This window comes from Culex quinquefasciatus, chromosome 1, assembly GCF_015732765.1.
Source record: "Culex quinquefasciatus strain JHB chromosome 1, VPISU_Cqui_1.0_pri_paternal, whole genome shotgun sequence".
Classification (NCBI taxonomy): Eukaryota; Metazoa; Arthropoda; class Insecta; order Diptera; family Culicidae; genus Culex; species Culex quinquefasciatus.
This window is the reverse complement of record NC_051861.1, coordinates 46098667-46122408: the sequence shown is the minus strand read 5'-3', so window position 1 is coordinate 46122408 and position 23742 is coordinate 46098667. Positions and strand designations below refer to the sequence as shown.

At 40.6% G+C, this 23742-nt stretch overlaps 1 protein-coding gene across 1 annotated transcript; it reads left to right on the top strand.

The window, feature by feature from the left end:
- Positions 1-20261: 20261 nt before the first annotated feature.
- On the top strand, positions 20262-23459 carry LOC6035506 (protein transport protein Sec31A). The gene is made up of 4 exons (XM_038262641.1): positions 20262-20496; positions 22193-23011; positions 23057-23185; positions 23244-23459. The coding sequence occupies exons 1-4, from the start codon at positions 20488-20490 to the stop codon at positions 23457-23459; spliced, it is 1173 nt and encodes a 390-aa protein (XP_038118569.1). The 5' UTR covers positions 20262-20487.
- The last annotated feature ends 283 nt before the right edge of the window (positions 23460-23742 follow it).

Genomic DNA, 23742 nt, shown 5'->3' with positions numbered 1-23742 from the left:
ATACTTTATTAATTCGCTGAATTGATGCAACCGAGTTTATTTTGCTTTCCTATATAGTTAGTTAGTTCCTATAGTTAGAATGAAATTTTTAATAATGTTTCGAAGATCAAATAATTTGCAGACAGACGGGAGTCTCCCAATTTTCGGTTAAAAGAACAGAAATCAGTCACTCGATCAATGCAAGTAACCAATCGTGTGCTATCGCGATTCGCAAGCAGCCTTCACACATGAATTCAAAAAAGCATCTTCAATATTAAATTTTATTGTATAGATTACGAAGTATCACTTAATATAAAAATTTAAGACATTATTTTCGGAACTTAAATTCATTACATTCGTGCTGGACTTCAGGCAGCGGCAGCAGCAACGTGGTAGCCAAAACTATATTAAACATTAATCGCTGCCCGGGTGCCATTACTCTCACCTCTACACACAGAGTGGTAGTTTCCATGCTTTATAATAAAATGTTGCTGCGGAGCTATAGAACAATTTTGGGCCAAGTTGACTCCACGACGGTCGTAGTGTGGTCCTGGTCCAGGATATCAGGAGATATAGTCGTTGAATACTTTAATACTTACTTGGGGAATAGAAAGCAATAATTTTTCTTCTTTATAAGGGAAACCAGAGCTCTTAGAGGTTCGGTTTTTATTTTCGACAATGAACAGGAACAGCCAGGATCCTCTTGGTTAGTTGCACAGTAAAAAATTTCTGTGTAAAATCGCATGCAAAAGCATGCACATCACCTTTGTGAGCAAAAGCATGTAATATTGTATGAAAAAACGTGTACACAAAAAGCATATACAAAAGAAAAATAAATAAATTTTGCACACCCCAAAAATAACATCAATCTGGTGAAAGTCATACCCAGATTACCAAGTCCACGCCCCAACCATCTCGGCTAACTCGACGCTGTATAATTAGTTGGATCAACACCGATGTAGCTGTACGTTCCCCATACATACGTATACAGTTAATTCAGTATACGACGTACGGGAAACCTACTTTTACATCGGCGTTGAACACAGCATTTACAAGACGGTGAGATAGCCGAGACGGTTGGGGCGCAGACTTGGTAATCTGGATATGACTCTCACCGGATTGTTGTTATTTTTGGGGTGAGCAAAATTTATTTATTTTTCTTTTGTACATGCTTTTTGTGTACACGTTTTCTCTTACAATATTACATGCTTTTGCTCACAAAGGTGATGTGCATGCTTTTGCATGCGATTTTACCATCGGATTTTTTGCTGTGTGGGAAGGGGGTGGAGGAGGGGATGGCATAGATGTGACGCCGCTGTTGGTCAAGTAAATTTTCACATGCAGACTTCCCGCTCCAGTGTGCTGTTCTGCATAGAGCTCTCTCTGGCTCTGCTAGTTGGGATTCTGGCTCCGTTTTCTATATAAATGGCTTGAGTTTTTCTCGTACCAGAAGCGATTATTTTTCTTCCTTTCCTGCCAAGCAATTTATAGTTTGATTCATATATCGTCCGTGGAGACTGTAAGTTTATAAAGTATATTATGAATAAATATAAGTTTCATATATGGGGATATATTATTAAATTCACCAGTGATGAATAATTTACCGTATCACATGTGCTCTCTTAGGAGACACCACCGACCATTGTCCTTCATATACAGTTCTCAACTTTCGAGTTCGAGTCATCCAATAAGTTATGCCCGCACCACCCAGAAAATGGAACTTCTTTCTCGGACCATCTCTTCTTGTATCGGACGCTGTGGAAAACACGGGCAAGTATCTGGTGTCCCCCAGTTTATGGCAGGACCACTATACTGCTTCTGCTGATGTCAGGGATCGAAGAACACATACTGAATAGCCACATCATACCACACACACACACACTCTCTATAAGGATAGTGGGTACGTCTGTGTAGCTATATCATAAAAAAAGTAAGAGGACACCCCATCTATTGGTCCATGAGACGAAACACTCGGTGAATGTGCTCTGAACTTATACTTGTTAGGAGGAACTATTAGAAAGTTTATGGCGCAGTTCCCCTTTGGCAACTTCAAACCCTTCTTGTTCCCTCCCCCAAACAGCTCCACCAGAATTGCCAAACGTTATTGGAGCCCCAGAGAAGCAGTAACGAGTAGGGTCGGTTGGAACATTGTGGTCTTCGATCAAGTCTACTTACCATGGACTTAACGTACCTTTCCGAAATTTTGTTAGTATTTTTTCATTTCATTCGATTCTAGTCGATGTCATTTGAATCTTCGAGCTTTGAAGACAACTAGTCACACTTATTGAAACAATCATTATACACAGAAAAAAAAAATCATGGTAATATTACATCTGGGAAGGGGTACATCTTTTATGTCAGAAAAAAGGTGTAATTTCACCTCTGGAAATGTGTAATTTTACATCTTTTCTGGTGTAATGTCACTTTTTCAGTCTAAATTGAGGTAAAATTACATAATAAAAGAGGTAATATTCAACCTTCCAAAATTACAGCTTCCAAATTTAAATTTTTGCCTTCCTCACCTCACTGAGGCAAGGCTATAAAATCACTCGAAAAATGAACTTCTTAAATACGACTCCTAGATATACCTTCACGTATACCTATCGACTCAGAATCAAATTCTGAACAAATGTCTGTGGGGATGTGTGTAGACATGATTTTTTTTCCACACGATTATCTCAGAACTAGCTGAACCGATTTTGGCCGGATCCGCCTTATTCTGTTCATTTTGGGGTCCCCTAAGACCCTATTAAATTTTATTCTGTTTAGTGAAGTACTTTTAAAGTTATGCCAAGAAAAAGTTTTTTTGTAGCTACAAAAAAGGGTGATTTTTGCATAACCTCAAAGGCCGGGTCTTTTTGCTTTTTTGATTGTTTGACCACACGGGGGATTGGCAGCCACACCCTCTTGCATGCGTATCACCCGGTTGCCACATCGCTTAAGCAGTGTCTGCGTCTCTTCTGGAAAAAATCTGTATTAATTATGTTGCTGCATCATTTTGTCTCGACAAAAATTTACACGAACTTTTTACTGAAATATGCAACTCATGAGACTTTTCACCTTTATTTTGAAGAGTTGGTAAAAAAAAGAATTGAAAATTGCTGTTCGAGTAGAATCAATAATTTAAAAAAAAAAACAAATAAAAAAAATAAAAAAAAACTCTTAAATTAATTTGTAAATACCACCTAAAATACAACATGAATGCGAGGAAGGCACCAACCACCTTAAGGTGGATTAAGTAACGTTTTTTCTGTGTAATCACACGCACACGTACACGTTTTCTCATACAATGTTACATGCATTTGCTCACAAATCTTACAAAAGGATTTTGTGCTGTTTTTGCTGCCATTTTTTAGCGTTGTTCTATATATCAATATTGAATCAAAAATAGAACAAATTTCTGTTTGAGAGTGTAGATGTTGATCTAAACATTCATCTTGGAATTGGCACCGATTTTGCCTTTTTGGTTTCGATCGATCCGTTTTGCGAATGAAAATTAAGGTTTAATAAAGTAATTCAACAGCTATATTAAAAAAAAAGGTTTTTGGACTTAGTCCGGAGGATGGTTTATGTTTAAAGAAGAGCCAGCTTTTGTTTTACCTAAACTTTGGATCTGACAACTTTCGTTTCAAAAGTTATGAACGCTAAAGCGTTTAATATTTTTTTAAGGCCAGATGATATTTTGATACAAACGATGTCCAGGTCCTGTGTGTAACCTTTTGTTGAATGGAATGTCAATTCGATGAGACATAATTTTACAATTTTTGACCCCTATCCAAAATTATGTGTACCGTCATCTGGGGCGAATTGGGACAGCTGTTTTAGCAATGTTGCAACCTAATATTTTAGTATATTTTGAGTGGTTTCGGGTAGACCAGATTCAAAGCAAAAACCCGATTTAATATTACCAGAGGTGAAATAGAGCCTTTCTTACAAAGTGATGAAACTCCGAGAAATATATTGGTGCAATTAATTTTTAAAAAAACAAAATGATACCATCCAGTGAGAATTTTACCTAAAACTACGAATCTTTTTAGGGCAAACCTCAAATGCCATTTTCTTTTGATTTCAGAAGTACATTATTTGTCGCAAGATATTTAAATTTAACTAAGAAAAACATGTTGGATTGACATTATTAGAAAAAAACATAAAGGGTACTCAGTCTATAATGTTAGTCTATGATTAACTTAAAAAAATATGTATCGCTATTAAACTTTGTCGATCAATTATGAGAAGCCAAAAAGAACGCTTTCACGCGCAAGCGTAAAAGCGCTGGCGTTGAAGCTTCGACTTGACGACTTGTCGAGCTTTCGAGCGAGAACGAGCCGGGACTTCGAATTTGATGTTCAGTATATGATTTTGTATAAATCCAAAAATTTAATAGGAAAAAATAGGGTAAAAATAAGACGAACAACACTAAAATCGCTATATCTCTGGAAATACATTTTGGAAAAGCTTCAAATTTTGGGCCCAAACAGTTTATGGCGCATGTTTTCGAATGGCTTTTTGTTTGAAACTGAATTCTTTAAATTTGATAGTGTTAGCTGTAAAATAGTCCAAAAATACCTCTAAAAATGGCTTTGACCACATTTACTGGTCGAAAATTGTGAATCGAAAAATAAAATGTTCGTCTCCGACCCCACGGCTACAGATCTGACTTATAAAAATTGTGGGTTTTACGAGCGGTTTTCCAGTGATGGAAGACACAAATTTTTAAGAGCGGATACAGACATCGCTCATGTATTTCAGAAAAAGAGCTCTCAAAAATCAAACTTTGAGTTCCGGGTTTCGGGCCAAATTCAATCGAAAGAGCGCAACTAAACCTTCAATTTAGTAATAGGATTTTTTCCTGGGACGAATCCTCGCCGTGCACGATTTTTTTAAGATTTCTGAAAAAAGCGTTTTTCCAAAAGCAAACCTTAAACCTTTCTTTTGTAAGAAAGGCAAAAAGGTGTACAACCATTCCCCAATTTGAAGCATTTAACTGCTCTAAAACGTGCTGTCCCTATTCAGACTGTAGTCCCGATTCACCCCAGATGACCGTACTTAAGTGAAATTTATGAAACATTTTGTATAAAAAATAAACATTCTTCTCAAAGAATTCAAAGAGGTTGGCAAAAACCACCTCAAGGATTGCTTAACATTTTGATTGAAAGCCAAAAAATCTACAACTTCACCCTGGAACCCCGGATCGATTCGGAGTATCTCCCTCCATGCTCCCAAAACATCCCATAGAGCTATCTTTGATGGAGGAGGCACCCCTATTGCTGTGGCACCCTCTTAGAAACAAGGCGAGAAAGCCACAGCAGCAGCAGCAGGCACCCTTATCTCGCCCACTTACTTTTATATTTCATTTCTTTCATAAGCCAAGAGGAAAAGTTTGGACTACCGAGTTCGAGGAGAGTACGAGGAGGGCATATGAAGGACACTATAACCTCACACCCCCTCCAGCTCTGGTTCCGTTACAGATTCCGGGGGTTGGAGAAACTCTTTGAACGTGAGCTAGCAGCGCAACGACGACGACGACGTTGAGGACCTTTGGGGGTGGTTTGGGATATAGTTTCCTATTTCTCTGGCCATTGGACGCCTCGATACCAGAAACCCTTTTGGAATCGAGGAGAGAGATGAGGTTTGTACACTTAGCTACGTGAAAAAGCCTGATTTGCGTATCCAAATTTCGAAATGCAACATTTGGGAAAATGAATCCTGATAATTCTAAAAAAATATCTTAAGAAATTTGGTGAGGGTGACTTCAAAATCAAATCAAAAAATCAAATCATCCACATTAACGACCACCAGGTCTTTTGTGGTCTCTATTGCAAGTTTCTGCTCTAACCTAGGTCCATAGGCTTGAATGGGGAAAGCACCCAAACCTCTTTCTACTAAAAGGTGTAGACCCCTAAATCATTTTTCCTAGAAAATCAGCTACCAGCTAAAACACAGTATTTTTTTTAGTTTTTATCGCAACCATGCTACAGAAATTTCAAAAGATTTTTCCGTTCACCTTAGTGTATGTGTCTTGAAGGGTCCGGAGATTTACGTTAATGAATAAATTTCCAATCAAGCCCAAACCCCCTGCGTGGGTGGTTGGCTTGCCGGGAGTGAGTTTGCTTAGAGTCGGATATTTATAAAAGTATCCCGGAGATGCCCCAGAGGGAACCTCCATACCGGTACGTGTGTGTGTGTATCGTTTTACCCTGATGCTGAGGCAATATTTTATAGCCATTAGGTTAATTTAGTTAACGTTCAATTTCGTACCTGCGACGATGGTCCGTGTAACTATTGGCACCAGGAAATGGGGACAGGAAAAGTTTTTCCGAACATGGTATTAAAGTTTTCGTCGGGGGTTTCTTTGTCTGTTCCCGGTTGACAGGTCATAAATATTGCTAGCCTAGGGGCAGTGACGGCGAAGACGACTGGGGCGACTTTGTGTGTGCAGTTGTACCCACCACTAGCAAGCCACCACTCTGTGGGACATTCATTGCCGGTGGTGATAAATGGACTCACTTTTCTAATAACTATTACGACTTACGAGGAATGATTTATTGAATGGACTCTCGTACCAACGAACAATTGAAGCTAACACCTTGAGGGCCTTGAGGACAAGTTTACAGGTCCTTTGGCATTGTTTTTATTCTGATTCGGTAAATTGTAATTTAATTTAATTCCTACAAGAGAATTCTTCGAACGTGAACATTATTCTTCTGCTATCGACAGATTTCTAAAAGTTAATTATGTTTATGAAAAATGTGTTTCTGTATGTTTAATGTTCATGAACGAATGAATAAATATTCATTTATGAATAAATAATATCTATATAATTTTAAAGATCCTAGTCAATGAGTCGATAATCAAATTCCAATGGAACAATCATAAATATTTTTTCTTTTTTGTTTTGGGCTAAATTTTGAATGCAGCTGCAAGATTTTAAAGTTGAGAAAAGTCAAGGTAAATTTGTCAAACCCATAAGCTTACATGAAACATTTTTTTCTACAATTTGAAATTATTAGATGATCACGTATTCCAATATTGGGCACCTAATGTAGGCATATCAGCACTTTATCGTTCGATTCCAGCTTCTAAAAAATGTTATGTTATGTAATTTTTCTTCATGCGAGGTGGACAAAAGGTATGGTATTCTTTCAAGACAATTTCTGAAAATGTCACAAAACCACCTCATCTTATCACATCAAAAAGTACACAAAAGCGTTTTCTAATTAGGATGTGAGTATAACATTTAAAAACGTTACTCAATCCATCATTAGGTGGTTGGTACCTTCCTCACATTTAGAGGGTAATGCTATCCAAAATAGATACAAAAGGGCGGACCTTTCAGTGGTCTATCAACTTGATTCATTACTCATACCATCAGATTGGTTAAACAGATTTTCTTAATTCAGGGAACTTATGTGCTTATAACTATCCAACAATAGGTCGCATGATAGATCCGGACAACGTTTTTGTCAAAATATATGAGATCCAGCCTCCACCTAGTTCATAAATAACACTTAATTGCTTATAACTTTTGATGGGGTTGTCAGACCTGCAATCTATTCAACTCGTTGAAAAGGTCTTTTAATTACCTACCCAACGACAAGTCACATGATAGAGCCGGACAACGTTTTCATCTAAATATATGAGATCCGGACCCTAAAAAGTTCATAAATAACACTTAAGTGCTTATAATTTTTGATAGGGTTGTCAGTTCTGCAATACGTTGAACTCGTTGAAAAGGTATTTCGAATACCTTTCTAAAAATGTATAACATGACGAGGTTTCTTACAAAAACCACCCTTTTTACAATCTTCCGGACTTTTGTTAAAATCGTTTTTTTAGCATAACCTTTGAAGCACTTAACTAAACTTTATCATTTTCAATAGCGACTTATGGGACCCGAAGACCAAAATGAGACCAAAACAGTCTAAATCGGGTCAGCCAGTGCCGAGATACACAGAAAAAAATTATGGTCATATTACATCTGGGAAGGGGTACATCTTTTATGTCAGAAAAAAGGTGTAATTTTACCTCTGGAAATGTGTAATTTTACCACTTTTATGTCACTTTTTCAGTCTAAATTGAGGTAAAATTACATCATAAAAGAGGTAATATTCAACCTTCCAAAATTACAGCTTCCAAATTTACATTATTTTTTTCTGTGTAACTCAGTGCAAATTTTTTTGATCAACATCCCACCACACACACAGACATTTGCACAAAATTTGATTCTGAGTCGATATGTATACATGAAGGTGGGTCTAGGAGGTAAAATTAGGAATTTCGTTTTTTGAGTGATTTTATAGCCTTGCCTCAGTAAGGTGAGGAAGGCAAAACAGTTTTTTTAATTCACATATATGTGAACAAATACAAAAGATCTATGTGAAGAAACCACAAATAAGATAATTTTGCAATCTGAAATAGAATAATATTCTGATAAAGAAGCTGCAATGAAGAAAAATCATCACGCTTCACAAATCTGACGTGATTTAGACAACGTTCAGTGTCTTGCACCCCAGAAGCAGCACCAGGAAGATACACCAGCACCACTACCACTGGTCTTTACTAACGCAAGCAGAGAGGAAAAAACACTCTTCCAACTTTTCCTGCCAAGAGTTTATTCGAGAAAATAGACAACGGGTCGGTCCCCGCACCCAGCTAGAGGAAACCACCCAAGAAACTCATTTTTAAGCATTTCCCATCTTCTGCACGGATGACGACGACGACGACGACGACGACGATGATGCTGAAAAAGACCAAGTCATCTATCTTGCTTTTCACTTTAGTCCAGTGCAGTGACAGCCACGAACGAACGACCGGCCAAGCCAGCCAGTTGACCAAGTTGTCCCTCGAGGGTCAAAACGTGATGATATATAACATAATCCCCGTGTGTAGAGGCCGAGAAGACCGTCCTTTTGAACTGGCTTCGTTGGCTGAGGGAAAACGGGGAAAGTGGACAACTTGTTCAAGATATTTCGCACTATGTTGGTACATTAGTTCGAAAAATAATCTCAAAAATCTGTTTCTATTGTAAGTCAAAATTGATTTTCAAAAAAATATGCGGTTGATGACTTTTGAACAGCTGCGGTAAATAATGATCGAATTTTTATCTTGGGTAATCCACTTTAAAGATGTTTCAGAAAGTTGAGCTTTTCTGGTTTTCTGCAATTTTGTTTTGTTATAAATAGAAGTCTCAATACTCCTCGGTCCTAACCTGGTTACAGCACCTAAAAGGACCTAATAAAAATAAGTTAAGAATTAAAAAAGTTGTATTTTTTATATATCAGAGCGATTCGGCAAAGTATAATGAAATGAAAGATCTTTTTAGCGAACATAATATTCCATTTTTGAGCTTAATAGAATTGCAGATGATTTTTTTTTGTGAAGGCTATGAAATTTACTAAAAACATCTAAACAATTCGTCTGTTGTGTGCTATCTTGTGACAACGACCATTTAGTACTATTCGAGAAAAACGATTTTTAAAGTTTTATGATAAATATATTCAAAACTATGAATGATAGAGCTAAACTTTTTGAAGTTATCGGTTCGTATACTATCGCTTAACAAACGCTCAAAGTTTCATCAAATTTGGTTACACCAGTTGAAAGATACAGCAAATTATGTAAACACAAATCTGATAAGCACGTGTCACAAATTTGTACTACGTGCACGATCATTTTGATGATAAATTGGTCTGTGTCACAAATGGGTTTTGCGATATCCGGGAATCGGAGGCGAGTTCCCAAAATCGGGTTAAAGCATCTTGTAATGTTTGTTAAGTATAGCAAAATGTCATCTTTAACTCATTTTCGACCAAAATGGTCTAGATAGCATACATTAGACGAATTTCAATTACAGCAGATCCTATAATATCCTCAAATATATTACAAATAAAGTGACCAGTCCTACTGCGTTGAGTTCGCCTCAGAGAGGATTCTGAGAACCTTATCGTGAAACAGCTTGTTTTGCCTCACAAAGCCCCCCAGAGTGCGGCTATCGACAGTGTGGTCACCATGCTTCATGGTCTTGTGTTGTGTCTCTGTGGCCTGTTTCAGAATAAAAAGGAAATAAACACAAGGTGACCAACTAAGACAGGAAGGTATGTTTGCATGTGTGTGTGGTGCACACCATTAAGAGACGTTTCCAAGCAGTGTGTGGTCATTTGGGTTTGTTCCCATGAGCAAACAAATCCACGGCTTAATGTTATTAATTAAAAGTAAAGTATTTTTGGCTTCTTTTTGTTTCTTTTCTTTAGCTTGTCAGTTATTCATTTAAATTCTGCTTAATAAATACATCTTTGTTCAAATAAGTCGTCATAATCGAGCCATTTTTGTCGCAAGTGCATTTTGAGCCAAATTGAATGTAAATGTTTTCAAAATCGACAACATCAATGTTCAACATCGAAAAGAAAAATCATTGTTTAACAATTCGACAACATTGAGTTACCGGATTAACTTACGGGATTTATGTTTGTGTATGAAATGGAGTTTCAATCAGATTGTGCTATTTTGTTACAGTTTGCAGTTGCGACAACTTGACAAAGTAAATTTTAGTAAGAAGCCGTTTTGCCACTCTTGCATACACGTCTACTGATTACATATTTGCTTATAACTTAATTTCGCATTTAAAATTCGGGACAATGCACAGCACGGGCCTTGTCACGGGCTGACAAACAAAACGTGTTTGTTATTGTTTACATAGCGTGCTCTAGTTTTGTTCATCCAAGGTCAAACATTATAATAAGTAGTAAGTAAGTATAGTAAGATTACGTCGATGTGAAGAAGTTTTCAAATTTTGAATGTTTGTAGATATAACCTCAATCTCAAAAAAGAAGTTAAGTTATATGAACTAAACAAACCTAATTTCAAATAAATGCAAAAGGATAAAAAAAATAGTTGCATATCTGCTCAAGGATGCAATCGGAACTTTCTAAATTAAAATGCATAAATTGAAATACCTCTCGAGTTCACCTCACCAGGGAAAAGTCCACAAAGTGGAGGCGAAATCGGTAGAATTGCTGAGTGTGGCAGTCAAAGACATAATGAAGTGCATTCCAGCTTACATTGCAATCGACAGAGACCACACTTGAAAGAAGAAAAAGAAGTAGAAAGGTCCCACCGTCTGATGGACAAAGAGTGTAGAGTGGGTGCTGGCGACTAAATGAAAAGAGTGGAAATTCCATTGAAAGAGCAATCGTTAACTTGCAAATAGCTTTCTTATTGAAGGGGGCCTTCCCCCCCCCCACCATTTCCTCTCTTTTTCCCTTATTTCATGTGCACTCTCTGAGTTGAAATCCAATTAAAAGAGAACATTCACTGTTCAAGGAAATCTTTGACCCCTGCAATGTCGGAAAATGTCTTCAATTAACGGAGATGTGTCCAGTGGTAATTAGATTTTAGTACTATTCAGCTGGATATTAGTTCTTGTCTGCATTTGCAGTCTTTTCGACAAAATGAAGGGTTCCGACCATAGCTTCAAATGCTTAAAAAGTCGCTTGAATATATGAATGCAAGCCACTTGAAGCAATTAGGAAGGTCATTCTTTCAATTATCGACAATGTTGAAGATGAAAGGGTGACTTAAGTTAATTATGAGTTAAAGGCCATTGGATTTTTTTATTCAGCCCTTAAATAGTAGTTTATGCAACAAATTGCAAAAAGAGGATTTTTTCAGCGCGAGTCGAACATTTATCCAACGAGGTTCACCGAGTTGGATAAATACGAAGAGTGCTGAAAAAATCAAGTTTTGCAACAAGTTCCATACAACATTTTTTGCAATTCCAAAAAACATACACTGAGTGAAATTTTATGTCAAATTTTCATGTATTTTGTCAATAAATCGTTTAAATCAAAAAAATGTTGAAAAGTGTTACTTTACGAAACCAGTGCTGAAAAGTTCAACTTTTCAGCATTTATTTTGAAAAGTGTTGCTAGTCGATTCTGTTATTTTTGGTACAGAAAAGTAGGCTATTTTGTCGTTCAAGAATGACAGGAAAAGTAAATTGTTTCACGACGGAATTGCAAAATAGTAGTTTATGCAACAAGTTGCAAAAAGAGGATTTTTTCAGCACGAGTCGTACATTTATCCAACGAGGTTCACCGAGTTGGATAAATACGAAGAGTGCTGAAAAAATCAAGTTTTGCAACGAGTTCCATACAATATTTTTTGCAATTCCAAAAAACACACACTGAGGGAAATTTTATGTCAAATTTTCATGTATTTTGTCAATAAATCGTTTAAATCAAAAAATGTTGAAAAGTGTTACTTTTCAAAACAAGTGCTGAAAAGTTCAACTTTTCAGCACCCATTTGAGTGCTGAAAAGTAAAACTTTTCAGCATTTATTTTGAAAAGTGTTGCTATTCGATTCTGTTATTTTTGGTACAGAAAAGTAGGCTATTTCGTCGTTCAAGAATGACAGGAAAAGTAAGTAGTTTCACGACGGAATTGCAAAAAATAAGTTTTTAGCACTATATAATTGTCGTAACAACTGAACGAAAAACTTCTCAATTTCATACAACGACGAAATTGACTTGAAAAATCGATAGCTAAAAACTTTACACTCCGAGCCTTTATGCTTCCCCTTTGCCGATGTTCATTAGAAACTCCAGTCAGTGGACAAAAGAGAAGGGGACCGAAATGGAAAAAGTTATCAACATAAAGAAACCTCCCAGGGTTGACTATCTGCAGTATTTTCGTCTTGTGTTCTGTTCACCACACTATTTCGACCGTGACGTCGTGCTCTCCTTCTGCCAGTTCCTTCGAACATTCTCTGAAAACCACCGACAACTTTTAGTTTGGCTAGAAAATAAAAGCCAAGATACATATACTCGAGGGACCACCCCTTGACGAATCTTGATTCAGCATGCAGAAAAAAATAGCATCTATAACACTTGGCTTGGGATACAAAATTGAGGCTAGAGACGCGAGTTCTCGAAGGAATAAAACCATATGTAATGGAGTCCAAAATAGATGCTTTCGCCCTAACTTGTACATAGAACAAAGAACTCGTCTACAAATCTAGAAAACGTGTGGAAGAAGCTATGCTAGCATGTCTTAAATTAATAATACGTCCAAGTCTTGCCTCTGGTAATGTGGTCAAACTGCTAGACAGCCTGACAACGCTAGCACTTTGTTGAGCTGAAATCGGAACGGACTTCTTTGTGGTGCACTTGTTTTTGAGAACTTAACTTAACGGAATAACATTAGTCTATTGGAATCGAACTGAATATATTAGAAAACCAACAAAAGTATTTGTTATGTTACACAAACTGTGTCCAGATTTCGCTGGACCAAACATTTTTCGTAAATGCACGGGCGTGAACTGGGGCATACATTTTCGAAACCATAGCTTGGTATCCAAGAGAGTTGGTATACGAGGGATCCCAGATTGCCAGGAGCTCTTCTAAGCCCTACTCCTCCTTCGTTGGCAAAATCACCCTAAGAAAAGGGGATCCGAAACTCTCGTAGCCTCGCACATGTGAAGGAGTGAGGAACGGCAGTTGTAAGAGTTTTACCCTTCTGACGTGGATATAATGTAAAAGTTGTAGTCCAGAAAACTACGACAACAACAACAACTATTTCCGACGTCGTCGTTACAAGAACGTGCCTCGAAACGTTGGGCAAACATATGGTCCGGATGGTCTGCCCGGAGGAGGAGGAGGATTGAAGGATGTAGCCATAGGGAACCGCACCGGGAACACGGCTTGAAATTTTCATTCGCTCATAGTTTTTTCCCTCCCGAAACACTACTCCGTTGTGTGTAATAACTATAAGGTTGGGAGAAAAATGCTTCCTCCAGAAATTGGATCGAGAATCAGCATTTTTTGAGAAGGGTTGGTTTTCTGGAAAGATGAAGACTTTTTCATGGTCGTCGTCCTTTTCTGCTGACTTGGGCTCCGAATTTCGGGTTGTGTGAACCTTTCCAATTTCCGTATTGAGGATGCCGATTCACACACACAAACTCACAGCTGCTGCCGTGTTTGTGGAACAAATTTAAATCAAGCAAAGAACGAGTATGGTTTGGGGAAGTTATCGTAAGGGAATTTTAAATTTTCGACTTTTAATTTATGCTTGGGATGGGTTGATAGGCAGTTGTTCGAGAGCTTGACGTGTTTTGAGTGATTTTTGTTCTGTCGGAAGTTGATCAACTCGACTCAAAAATTAATTACAAATAGTCAATTTATTTTTAATCCTAAACTTAAATAGGTTATTCATCGCCAGAAACCCATTTCCGCAAGCATGAAACGTCGTAAAACTTAACGCCTCAAGATTGGTTGAAAAACTTTCAAGCAAAAGCCACGCCTTGCCTCCGACCATCCTATCCCGCAACGGGACGCTTTCGGAGGGGATGGGAACAAGAAAACCCGAAATTCCACTTCCCCTTCCCAAAGTCCCTGCTAAAACGTCCCACAACGGAACGTGATTCGACTTGGCTGGCTCTTTTGTGCTGCGAGCCACCACCCCTCGGAAGTAGCATCAAACGTGGAACCAAGGGATAAATAATAAGTAAGTTTTTGATGGCTTATCATGAACAGAGTATCGAAAGCGTCCCGTTTCTGTGTGAACCCGTAGCGAATCGTGAAATGGCGGAAAATGAAGACAAAACGTCAAATGTTGGCGTTATACGGGTAGGATAAACGACGATGATTTCGTCCCAGGATTGATGAGTTGTTGAGTTGTTGAGTTGTTGAGTTGTTGAGTTGTTGAGTTGTTGAGTTGTTACTTGTTTCCGAGAGAACATCACTTTCCTCTACATCCAAAGATAGGGCATTCTTCCGAGTTCCAACTTTTGCATCTTTCTCTAACAAAAGAACCCCGATTTCCGTAGTGTGGGTTGATGGCATAGTTTTATCTTTTATAATAAAAGTTTTTTCCCTTCCGTTACGAAGCTAACATTCAGAACGACCATGAATGGACTCCCCAAAAGTCCTTTCTTGGTGGTGCGGAGCGGGCGGTGTTCATCAATTTTGTGACTATCTTGTCGGGCTCATCTTTGGAATCTTTTTCCGACTCATGATGCTGACAATGACAGAGGACAAATTTTGCTCTGCTTTTGTGTTTGGCTAACCAACTGGCCATTCCAGACTCCTCACTCGCACCCTCGTCGTCGAATCCTTTGAGAAACTGCTTTTTTGTCCCAAAGGGAGGAGGAAGCCAACAAAACTTTTATGGGTGGAAATTTACTCTGGAAATGGTAATTTCAGATAATCAAATTGTCTAAAAATATGCAAATATAAAGTATAAAGTTCACAGAATATGGACGAGACCAAGAAGGAAAATTAGCTTTTACGTTAGTGTTGAGCTAAAACTGAAAGTAGTTAAAAAATTCACTGAAAATTGCAGGAAGTCAAACATTACAAACCAAATCCACACACACACTCAAACTGGCTTAAATAGTACAAGGATTCTTTCCGAAACGATTCCGATTCTCATCTTTTATTCATCCCAACAAGAAAGGCTAAATTATTCACGCAATTCAAAAATTGCATATAATTTTTCATCAAGCTGCGAGAAAAGTATTCCTCCCCGACTTGTGGTGCAACGTCCATCGAATCTCTTCTCATTTCGTATGCATTCCGCCCGGTTTGCGCTCCTTACAACTGGTCCAGGCCAGGACTCGGGCCACACTTGGCCAAAAGGAACAGGCCAGCACCCCTCTTTCGTCCACCCTCCAGTGGGACCTTTGGAAAACTTTTCACCCTCCACCCTTACCGTCCAAGTCTAATTTTACATCCACTGGCTGATGGACATTCTGACGACTGGACACTGGCCGGCTGCCACCGGAACGAATCTCAGGCGTTTCTGGACAAATACACACCCACACATGGATACAGGATAGTTGTATAGCTGTGTTCTGGTGTTGCCTTAAAACTCAAGTTCGTCTTGTAGTCAGAGCTGTAGAGACGGTCTGCTTGGAGAAAATAACACATGTTAGGAAAATCGTGAGAAATTGTGGGATTTTTAACTATTTTCTAAGTTTTACAATGAGTTTATAATTTGTTCCATTAAGCCGGTGCAAATATTTTTTTATATTGGGGTAATTCTCTACCAACTCACACGAAATCGGGAAAAGTTGCCCCGACCCCTCTTCGATTTGCGTGAAACTTTGTCCTAAGGGGTAACTTTTGTCCCTGATCACGAATCCGAGGTCCGTTTTTTGATATCTCGTGACGGAGGGGCGGTACGACCCCTTCCATTTTTGAACATGCGAAAAAGAGGTGTTTTTCAATAATTTGCAGCCTGAAACGGTGATGAGATAGAAATTTGGTGTCAAAGGGACTTTTATGTAAAATTAGACGCCCGATTTGATGGCGTACTCAGAATTCCGAAAAAACGTATTTTTCATCGAAAAAAACACTAAAAAAGTTTTAAAAATTCTCCCATTTTCCGTTACTCGACTGTAAAAAATTTTGGAACATTTCATTTTATGGGAAATTGATTGTACTTTTCGAATCTACATTGTCCCAGAAGGGTCATTTTTTCATTTAGAACAAAATTTTTCATTTTAAAATTTCGTGTTTTTTCTAACTTTGCAGGGTTATTTTTTAGAGTGTAACAATGTTTTACAAAGTTGTAGAACAGACAATTACAAAAATTTTGATATATACATAAGGGGTTTGCTTATAAACATCACAAGTTATCGCGATTTTACGAAAAAAAGTTTTGAAAAAGTTACTTTTTGCGTTTCTCTTTGTTTCGTCGTCCGTGTCTGTCGCGGGTGACCATGAACGGCCATGATCGATGACGACCAACTTTTTCAAAACTTTTTTTCGTAAAATCGTGATAACTTGTGATGTTTATAAGCAAACCCTTATGTATATATATCAAAATTTTGTAATTGTCTGCTCTACAACTTTGTAGAACACTGTTACACTCTAAAAATAACCCTGCAAAGTTAGAAAAACACGAAATTTTAAAATGAAAAATTTTGTTCTAAATGAAAAATGACCCTTCTGGGACAATGTAGATTCGAAAAGTACATTAAATTTCCCATAAAATGACATGTTCCAAAATTTTTACAGTCGAGTAACGGAAAATGGGAGAATTTTTAACACTTTTAGTGTTTTTTCGATGAAAATACGTTTTTCGGAATTCTGAGTACGCCATCAAATCGGGCGTCTAATTTTACATAAAAGTCCCTTTGACACCAAATTTCTATCTCACCACCGTTTCAGGCTGCAAATTATTGAAAAACACCTCTTTTTTCGCATGTGCAAAAATGGAAGGGGTCGTACCGCCCCTCCGTCACGAGATATCAAAAAATGGACCTCGGATTCGTGATCAGGGACAAAAGTTACCCCTTAGGACAAAGTTTCACGCAAATCGAAGAGGGGTCGGGGCAACTGCTGTGTGAGTTGGCGGAGAATTACCCATTGGCTAGATGTTGAAAGAACTGATCACTCTGTTTTTTTCAACACTAGATAAAAAATGTTATCAAAGCCAGGAGCTTTCATATTTTTCATTTGTTTTACAGCAACTTTGACTTCCTCACCAGAAACATGGGAATCTGCAGGAAATTCAAAGGTAGAGTTATTAATTGTTGAAATTGGCAACTGATGTTTATTTACGGCTAGTAATGGAAGCGCCAAGATTATGAGAACTAACAAAATGAAGCCCAAGTGCATTTGCCTTTTCTTCGGATGTAATCAAACGAGAATCCTCAATAAAAAGAGGAGGAATAGGCTTTGGTTTGTTTTTAAGAACTTTTGAAAGTTTCCAAAATGGTTTTGAATAATTCCCCTACTGGCTTACATGTTTTGAAAATTCTTGATTTCTGATATTGTCAAGTCGGTCTTGTATGATTTTGTTCAAATTGTTCACTGAAATCTTTTTGTCATAGTCCCCAGTCCGTTGATATTGTCTCTTATAAACATTCCTAAGTCTAATCAAGTGTTTAGTATCTACGTCAATATCAGTTACCTTAAAATTAACAGGAACCTCCCGAACGTTGGCAGCCTCGGCTTGGTTGATAGCCTGCTGGATCACCTCCAGCGAACGATCAATATCGGCAGAAGTTTCCGGGTGTTGATCATAGTCGATGTTGTTGTCGACCACTTGCTGGACCTGCTGAAAATTTTTTGAAATTTAATATGTCTTTATTGAACTTTCTTATAATAATTACATTTCTTTTACATGCTAAGTGGCATGGCCTAATGCTCTTCATCTTTGTTGTATTTTTCGTTTTATTATTACTGTTCACATTCATTCATTTATTTCAAATTGTTTTACATTTTTGCATTTGAATACATTTGGGTAAAAAAAAAGAAAGAAAAAAATCACTTTAACAACTAATCCTAACTTGAAACTAAAATAAAAATTCTTTGACTTATTCAAAATCATTAGAACGAGTAAACTATGAACTGTATTTTAAGATGAATGCTCCAAGCGTTCTTATTTGTTCCTGGCGAGTTTTGCACCCACGCAGTGTTGTTGTCATTTCGATGAAAATGTTCAGAAGTTCTTGTGGTGAAAACAGGTCACTGCTGCCTTCATCCGTTGATGCTGGTTGGTTTTCCCTTGGTTGCTGACTGAACCCAGGAGGTGTTGTATTCTCTGCAACTTTTTGCCGCTGACTCAACGGCAATGGCTGCAGATTTGGAACCACTCGAACAGATCCCGCTCCAGGTGACGCCAAAGCAGGAAAATCCACGTCCATGAAAGTTGGTGGTGTTTTGCGGCGATTTGGTTGGTGCCTCGTCGTCGCTTGCTGCCGAATTTTTACAAACTCGGCTCGTTTTGGGCAGCTACGATTCTTGGTAGAATGGTCGCCGCCGCAATTGAAGCATTTGGCTTCGATGTTCTCGTTGATTGTTACGCAAGCCTGAGTTTTGTGCTCACCTCCGCAGGTTGCACAACGACTCTTGATGAAACAGTTCCTTCCACCATGTCCAAACTGTAAACAGTTCGAACACTGCGTCACGTCACGGTGCACTGGACGATAACGTTCCCAAGTCACGATGTTGTTGAAAATTGCCCGAACTGCTTTCAGCTCAGACGGCGTTGTCGATCCTTTCTCGAGATGTACCAGGTACAGTTGATCACGATACTTGATCACGTTCAACTTAAGAGTTTTGAGCTCTTCTTTCAGCACACTCACATCCATGTCGTACAGGCCTCGGAGGACCTGTTTCACGGGGCGTTTACCTGGATCGTCATGGCTGTAGTATTCAATCTTTGTGTTGTTCAGGAAATCCCGAACGTAGTTGTAATCCTTTCTGGTAGGTAGCAGAATTTTGAGACCATCAGCACACAAGCGAATGGAAGCTCGTAAAGCACCAGATTTGATAAACCCGGTCAGCCACTTTCGCACCGATTCCGATGACGATGTTTTCACAAAAATGGGTGGCAACTTTTCCAGTCGTTCAAATTCTTCCTTCTCGCTCACGTCCACAGGGAGGGTAGCGAACTGGTTTCCATACGAATTTTGAGCGTCCCTGCTCAAACTGCCTGGCTTTGCAGGTAGCGCTTCGGCATTCTTTAGCTTTTTCAAATCTGCCGATCCTGCTGGTGAGGACCGCCTCTTTTTCTTGCCCTGAGGCATTTTTGCACTTTTTAGCACTTTTTTTGGTGTGTGAGGGACGCACGTCTGACTCGCTGCTCTGTCAACCACAGACTGCCCTGAAACTGCTGCCAGTCAACGTTGTGGTAATCTTTCCCGGTTGGTTGCCGCTGCGGAGTAACGGAAGCTCCAACCTCCACAACCACCGGATAGTGATCAGAACTCAACTCTTCAAACACCCCAGGATGAGCCACGTTCTCAGCCATATTGGTAATGAAGAAGTCGATGATTGAGTGATTCCCAGACCGAGCCACCCTCGTTGGACGATCCGAACTCACAACGTTGTAGTATTCGTTTTGCAGATCGTTGTGCAGAATCACTCCGTTCCGATTCCTCCTGCTGTTGCCCCGGTTGCGGATGATTCATCTCAGCTCTCTTCCTGGGATCCAACGGCAACGGTGCCAAGTTCGGGACCTGGCGTCGCGGTTGAAGAGGTGGAAAATTTTGCTCCACCAGGGCTGGAGGAGTTCTACGACGCTGAGGCTGATTCTTCGTCGATGCTTGCTGCCGAAATTTCACGAACTCAGCTCTCTTGGGGCACTTTCGGTCGGTTGACGAGTGCTCATCGTTGTAGTTTGTAGGCACTTCACCAGCGAATCTTGAATGCACTGCGATATGATGTGCGCATCGGTACCACACTTGGCGCAACGACGCTTCAGGTGACAGTTCTTACCTCCGTGCCCAAAACCCAGGCAGTTGAAGCATACACGGTTACTGAAAATCGCACTTTTGGGAGTTCAGAAATCGCACTTTTGACAGTTCGCTTAAACGAACTCAAAAAAGTGTGATTTCGCGAACTCGAAAAATGGTAAAAATCGCCAAAAAACGAGTTCAGTTATGCGAACTCCCAAAAGTGCGATTTTGGACTTAGCGAAATTTTTGCAAACTTTTTGAAACCTTTCATCATTCCATTTTGACATTTCTGTTAAGTTTGCTGGTAGAGATAGATCGCGGAATGGAACAGGTAAGTGAATTCCGTTCGTAAGTGGATTGTTTCGTCGGCAGAGGTAGCCAAGTGCAGTCGGTTCCCCGGATGACTGGTTTAGATTCCGGATTACAGATTTATTCAAAGAATCCATCCCCTGGAAGACGGATTTGTTGACAGTGTTTTGTAAGAGAAATCCGTCCACCGGTGGACGGAATTCCTGCCAAAGTAGGCAAGCGGAACTGGTCCACCGGTGGACGGATTTCTGGGCAATGTTTGTAGAAGGAATTCGTCCACCGGTGGACCGAATTCCTGCCAAAGTTGGCAAGAGGAACTGGTCCACCGGTGGATGGATTTCTGGGCAATGTTTTGCAGGAGAAATCCGTCCACCGGTGGAGGGAATTCCTGCCAAAGTTGGCAAGAGGAACTGGTCCACCGGTGGACGGATTTCTGGGCAATGTTTGTAGAAGGAATTCGTCCACCGGTGGACCGAATTCCGGCCAAAGTTGGCAAGAGGAACTGGTCCACCGGTGGACGGATTTCTGGGCAATGTTTGTAGAAGGAATTCGTCCACCGGTGGACCGAATTCCGGCCAAAGTTGGCAAGAGGAACTGGTCCACCGGTGGACGGATTTCTGGGCAATGTTTGTAGAAGGAATTCGTCCACCGGTGGACCGAATTCCGGCCAAAGTTGGCAAGAGGAACTGGTCCACCGGTGGACAGATTTTTGGGCAATGGTTTGCAGGAGAAATTCGTCCACCGGTGGATGGAATTCCTGCCAAAGTTAGCAAGAGGAATTGGTCCACCGGTGGACGGATTTCTGGGCAATGTTTGTAGAAGGAATTCGTCCACCGGTGGACCGAATTCCGGCCAAAGTTGGCAAGAGGAACTGGTCCACCGGTGGACGGATTTTTGGGCAATGGTTTGCAGGAGAAATTCGTCCACCGGTGGACGGAATTCCTACCAAAGTTGGCAAGAGGAACTGGTCCACCGGTGGACGGATTTCTGGGCAATGTCTGTAGAAGGAATCCGTCCACCGGTGGACCGAATTCCTGCCAAAGTTGGCAAGAGGAACTGGTCCACCGGTGGACGGATTTCTGGGCAATGGTTTGCAGGAGAAATTCGTCCACCGGTGGACGGAATTCCGGCCAAAGTTAGCAAGAGGAATTGGTCCACCGGTGGACGGATTTCTGGGCAATGTCTGTAGAAGGAATCCGTCCACCGGTGGACCGAATTCCGGCCAAAGTTGGCAAGAGGAACTGGTCCACCGGTGAACGGATTTCTGGGCAATGTTTTGCAGGAGAAATTCGTCCACCGGTGGACGGAATTCCTGCCAAAGTTGGCAAGAGGAACTGGTCCACCGGTGGACGGATTTCTGGGCAATGTTTTGCAGGAGAAATTCGTCCACCGGTGGACGGAATTCCGGCCAAAATTAGCAAGAGGAGCTGCAGATGCTAGGCGAAGAAGGACTTCCGGAATATGTGCTTACCCGGTCGACGAAGTACTGTCCAAGGCCAACAAGCTGTGCACGGGATTCGTCGGCAACGACTGCTCAGCGCCAAACAGGACAAAAATAAACACCGTAAGAAAACACGGCGTCTTTTCGTATTATTTTTATCACCATTTGCGATGGATCCCTCGTTCCTACCAAGTACGCGTTCTGGACTCGACCACCCTCAAACTGGTAAAACTTCTTCTTGATTAAGCTTATCTGTAATTAATCTTCGTTTTTTTAGGCCAACTCGGACATTCCCGGAATCCCGGAAAAAAACATCTGGACGCTATCGACTGACGGGAATCCTCGATCCGGATCATCTGCTAGACGCGATCACGGAAAAGACGGCCTCGACGCATTGTCTTACCGTGGAGCGCTGTGGCCAGAGGAGAACGTCGCGTGCAACAAGTTCAACTCGAAGATCATCCAGGGTGAGATCAGATCTGAAGCTGGTGGGAAGTCAGACGAGTGCGCACCGGTTCCACAAGGTCGTGTGGAGTCCGCTGGATTTTGGTACGGCCACGAACCCGAACGGGGTCATCGTCGGTGGTTGCGAAGCTGGCATCATCCAGGTTTACAGTGCTTTGAAGCTGTTGGCCGGGGAGAACGCGCTGATGGCTCGGGAGCGTCGGAGTCGGAAATCTTCATCTGGGATCTGAACATCACGGCGGCGCCGATGAGCTCAGCAACGAAGGCGCAACCGTTTGAGGATGTTCAGGGTCTCACGTGGAACCGACGGGTCCAGCATATCCTGGCCTCCATCTCCAGCTCGTGTTGTGTCATCTCCGTTCAACTGTGGGATCTCCACTACGAGACTGCCCCCACCAAAACCTTCCACATCCACCAGCGGGGTGTCCTCGGTCTGACCTGGTGCCCGAAGGATTTCGACCTGGTCGCTTCCTGCGGCAAAGACAACAAAATCCACTGCTGGAACCAAAACTCCGAAGAGCAAAATGGGGAAATCCTCTCCGAGCTCGCGACCACCAACCAGTGGAACTTTGACGTGGCCTGGTGTCCGCGCAACCCGGCGCTCATAGCCGGTTCCAGCTTTGACGGCAACGTAACCGTTTATTCGATCAACGGGGAAGCGCATGCCTAGGTGCAGTCGGTGAACAAAATAGCCGATTCGTTCCCCGGAGTGGACAGCATCGAGCACAAGCCAGTTCACCCGTTCGAAGGACAGCCGCAGCTCACCTGCAATGATCTGAAGCGACCGGCGGGAGCGTGCTTTGGGGTGAGCCTCCATCATATACTTTTACAAAAAAAAACCTAAAATTTTCAACCCCTCACAGTTCGGCAGCAAGTTGGACACGTTCTACGGAACGAGCCGCACCGTCATCGTGAACCAGATCGTAACGGATCGCGAGCTGATCGAACGCTCGAACCATCTCGAGCAAGTACTGGCCGAGGGCACTCGCTCCGACGCCTGCGTGAGAAGGAACTTGAAGGATTGCTGGGAGACTTCTCGGCTTGACTGCACGATCTACTGCGATGCCGGGGACATTTGAAGCGACCTAAATTTTCTCGAAGCACCATTTAATGAAAAAAGGTTATTGTTTTTATTGTTGTACTATTTTATACATTAATAAATAATTGTGCCGTTTTGATTTCATTTTAGTTTATAATTAAAATTATTTCAATTCCAATCCCTCAAGAAAAACCAGAAAGCGCCCGAAAATAGGCAACATCCGAACAGATTTGATCCAGTGAAATATTTCCCCACGCTCGAACTCGGCAAATCATGAAAATCATGATTTTGCCAGTTCGACCCACTTTACCAAAAAAAGTGTT